The 3,090-nt window shown below is 32.5% G+C and overlaps 1 protein-coding gene across 1 annotated transcript; it reads left to right on the forward strand.

The window, feature by feature from the left end:
• Nucleotides 1-273: 273 nt before the first annotated feature.
• LOC146993291 (uncharacterized) lies at nt 274-2,628 on the forward strand. Its single transcript, XM_085808101.1, has 2 exons — nt 274-540; nt 2,253-2,628. Exons 1-2 carry the CDS (start codon nt 287-289, stop codon nt 2,317-2,319), a joined length of 321 nt encoding a protein of 106 aa, XP_085664227.1. The 5' UTR covers nt 274-286; the 3' UTR covers nt 2,320-2,628.
• The last annotated feature ends 462 nt before the right edge of the window (nt 2,629-3,090 follow it).

Here is a 3,090-nt window from a genome sequence, read left to right on the forward strand (position 1 = left end):
CTTTAATGAATACGATTGTATCCTTTTTCATGTAGGGACCAATAATATGGATTCTACTGTGGATGACAGTGTCTTAAAATATAAAAGTTTAATTCGGGAAGTGAGTAGAGTGAATCCGTATGCGCGGGTAGTCATATCAGGAATTATGCCCAGAGTGGATTCGAAGTATTTAACTTATAATGAGAGAGACGAATTGCGACCTCGACTGCGCTCTGTCAACAACAATTCTCAGTTTGATGAAAAAATGATTGATCTCTGTGAAGAGCTGGATAATGTAACCTTCTGCATGTCATCTCGTGACTGGAGTGGATGCATGGCTCTGGATGGGCTGCATTTGAATGCAGCAGGAACACGGCAGTTAGCAACACTGTTTGTTCAAGTTTTGACGCAACTTTTAACTGAGAGTTCCAAAAGTACCAGTAAAATAGAGCTTCGAAGTTCATTGGATTTTCCTCCTCTCTGTGATGGCGGCAGCGATATTTTAACATTTTCAGCCTCTCCTCTGTATTCTGAAGTTGTTGCTGAATCAGCTCTGTCGAGGTATGTATATATATATATATATATAATTTCTTTCCTTCTTCGAAATTCAAACACAAAGAAATATTTTTACAGCAAGGCATTAAATATTTAAGCAATCTGTTTGTCAGCCAAGCTATGAATTTCTGAATCATACTAAGCAACTGTTGAACTATCAAAATCTTTATTCATTTTTCTTTTTAAAGTAATGAAATTTGACAAGTAAAATTCAGTGCCTAAGAATACAAATTGTATATTGTTTTCTTGAAAAAACTTAATGCTTCCTTGATAAAGCAGCTATTGCATTTAGTTGTGACAGCTGGAGAACGTAATCGCCCAGTCAATAACATTCAAATTTCTAATGTTCTCAAAGACTTATGTAGTGGCTTCTTTAATGAGGAATTTTTATCTGTCATGGATCATTTCAGTGCAGAGGCAGATTACAGAACAAGAGGCCCAAGACTGAGTTCCTTATTTTATTATATATGTGCTTATTATTCTTCCCAACACTGTAAAATTCAAATTTTCTTTTTTGATGACACAACTATTCTCATGCAAGTTCAAACACTAGAAAAAAAATCCATATTCAACTGCAAAATTATTTCTGTTTGTAGAAATATGGTTAGAGATACTCAGTGCAAAGTTCTGTTTCACGCAAAAAAAGTTTAACTTGCTATCCATTCCCATGTTATTTCAAGGCTACAATGCAAGAAATCACATTTGCATGTAATCTACTTGATAATAAACACACTTTTAAATTTCACTTTGCCAAACTCTGAAATAAATTCTTTATTTCTGTGGCAAGCTTGAGATATTTTCTTGGAATATAAGTAATTTTTCCATTCACAATAAAAAATTAGGCAAGTATATTTTATTTGTCTTATATGTTCTGTTGGGATTACACAGGTGATAAACATCAATTTGTTTCAAACTGTAGCTGTTTAAAAGACATTAACCTTGTGACTACAGATCACTTTCATGCACAAAGAATTACAATCAGATAAATATTTGTGTGTGTTTATAATAAATCTTTTTAAAGTGCATCACTTTGAAATCAGTCCTTGTCCTATGATTCTAACATGCTGCAAATGATGCATCTATTAAGATAACGGCAAATTTGAAAGTGAATGATGAAGTACAGAGAATTTTTATATGTACATGTAGGATATTTTGGTACAAAAGAATCAGTCCTTTGCCAGTCTTAATTTAATAAATGGCATTTTTGCTAGTGATTAGTATGTATTTCTTCTGGTTTCTGAAAATCTGAACGTCATAAATGGCTGAGTTTATTAACTATATGCATTATTGTTAGTGTTTATGTATATATATTTTATAACTTACCAGCTGCTCATTTAATATTTGTTAAGAAAATAATACAGCCTACTAGGCAGTTAATCTTCTGATTGCTGAAAATATTGCCTAAAGTCACTGCAGAGGAGAGCATCTTCTAATGAATCATCACTGCTGAGGGGAGAAAACGCATCCCCCCATGGCCTTAATTTTTGCATAGCTGTCAAACTTACCTCAGAAACTGTGTGGCTGTTCTATTTAATAAATTGCTTATGGAAAAATAGTATTTAAACAGTAACATATATAAGCTACAGAATAAAGGGAAAAAACAGCATACAGGATAGTTTACAGTGCATTTTACAGCTTGACTTTAGCTTTGATGCTCTAAAATTGTTTTTTTACAAAATAATGCAGAAAAGTGTAATCATAATTATTTTATTCCACAGGAAACTGCCATCACAGTTGAATGTGAAAGCTCCTTCAGAAACTGAACAGCAACTTCAAACAAGGTAGCTTTTTTATGCAAATGCATGAAGTACTACAGAATCTATAAATTTTTGTTCATGAACTCTTTGCTCTAAATTGATATTTATTATACTTCATTGCATATAAATTAATTTTTTAAACAGAGAATTTCAACAGTGTTCATCTGCTGCTGTTACTCAAAAGAACCTAAAGGAAAATTCTGAATTGTCTTCTTTCTTGAGGTAAATGATAATTCATTAGTGGTGAATCGTAATCATTTGTACCCTATGCGGCATCCGTTTTTCATAACAGTTATTCCTTTTTAGTAATTTTGAGATTTCATGAATTATTAAAGAATTGGTAAATTTCTTTTTGTGCAACGGTAAACAAGATATGTTTCCTCCACCTTTCAGGAAATCTGCTCATCCAGATCCTAATGGTTGGATTCATGGCCGAAAACGTTTCACACAAAATATAGAACAGTGTTGTCAGGTGAGGTGAGATATTGTTTCTAACTTTCCAAGGACAATAAATTAGAGCTTTTATCAAGATTAATTTCTTAGGATGTGGATATGAAATTACTCATAAGCATAATGCTTCTATCTCCCATAGGAAGCCTTGCCTGGTTTCACCAAAGCATGTAGCATCTTTGAACTATGAAACGGATCCAAGGTAAATCATAAATTCTTGTATGCTTAATCAAACATTATTATTTATATTTTTGCAAGTCGTGTACATTTCATTAAATTATTATTCTTCATTTCATATAAATTTTTTTTAACAGAGAATTTCACCAATGTTCATCTGTAGCTGTTACTC

The sequence above is a fragment of the Stegodyphus dumicola genome, chromosome X1, assembly GCF_044657685.1.
Source record: "Stegodyphus dumicola isolate Sdum_Otavi_A_Nest chromosome X1, ASM4465768v1".
NCBI lineage: Eukaryota > Metazoa > Arthropoda > Arachnida > Araneae > Eresidae > Stegodyphus > Stegodyphus dumicola.

What these genes read in the sequence shown, in the direction of transcription:
- LOC146993291 (XM_085808101.1), top strand. Translation starts at nt 287, where the DNA reads ATGTCATCTCGTGACTGGAGTGGATGCATGGCTCTGGATGGGCTGCAT. An exon ending in GCTGAATCAGCTCTGTCGAG is followed by an intron (nt 541 to 2,252) that starts GTATGTATATAT and finishes TTTATTCCACAG; the next exon opens with GAAACTGCCATCACAGTTGA.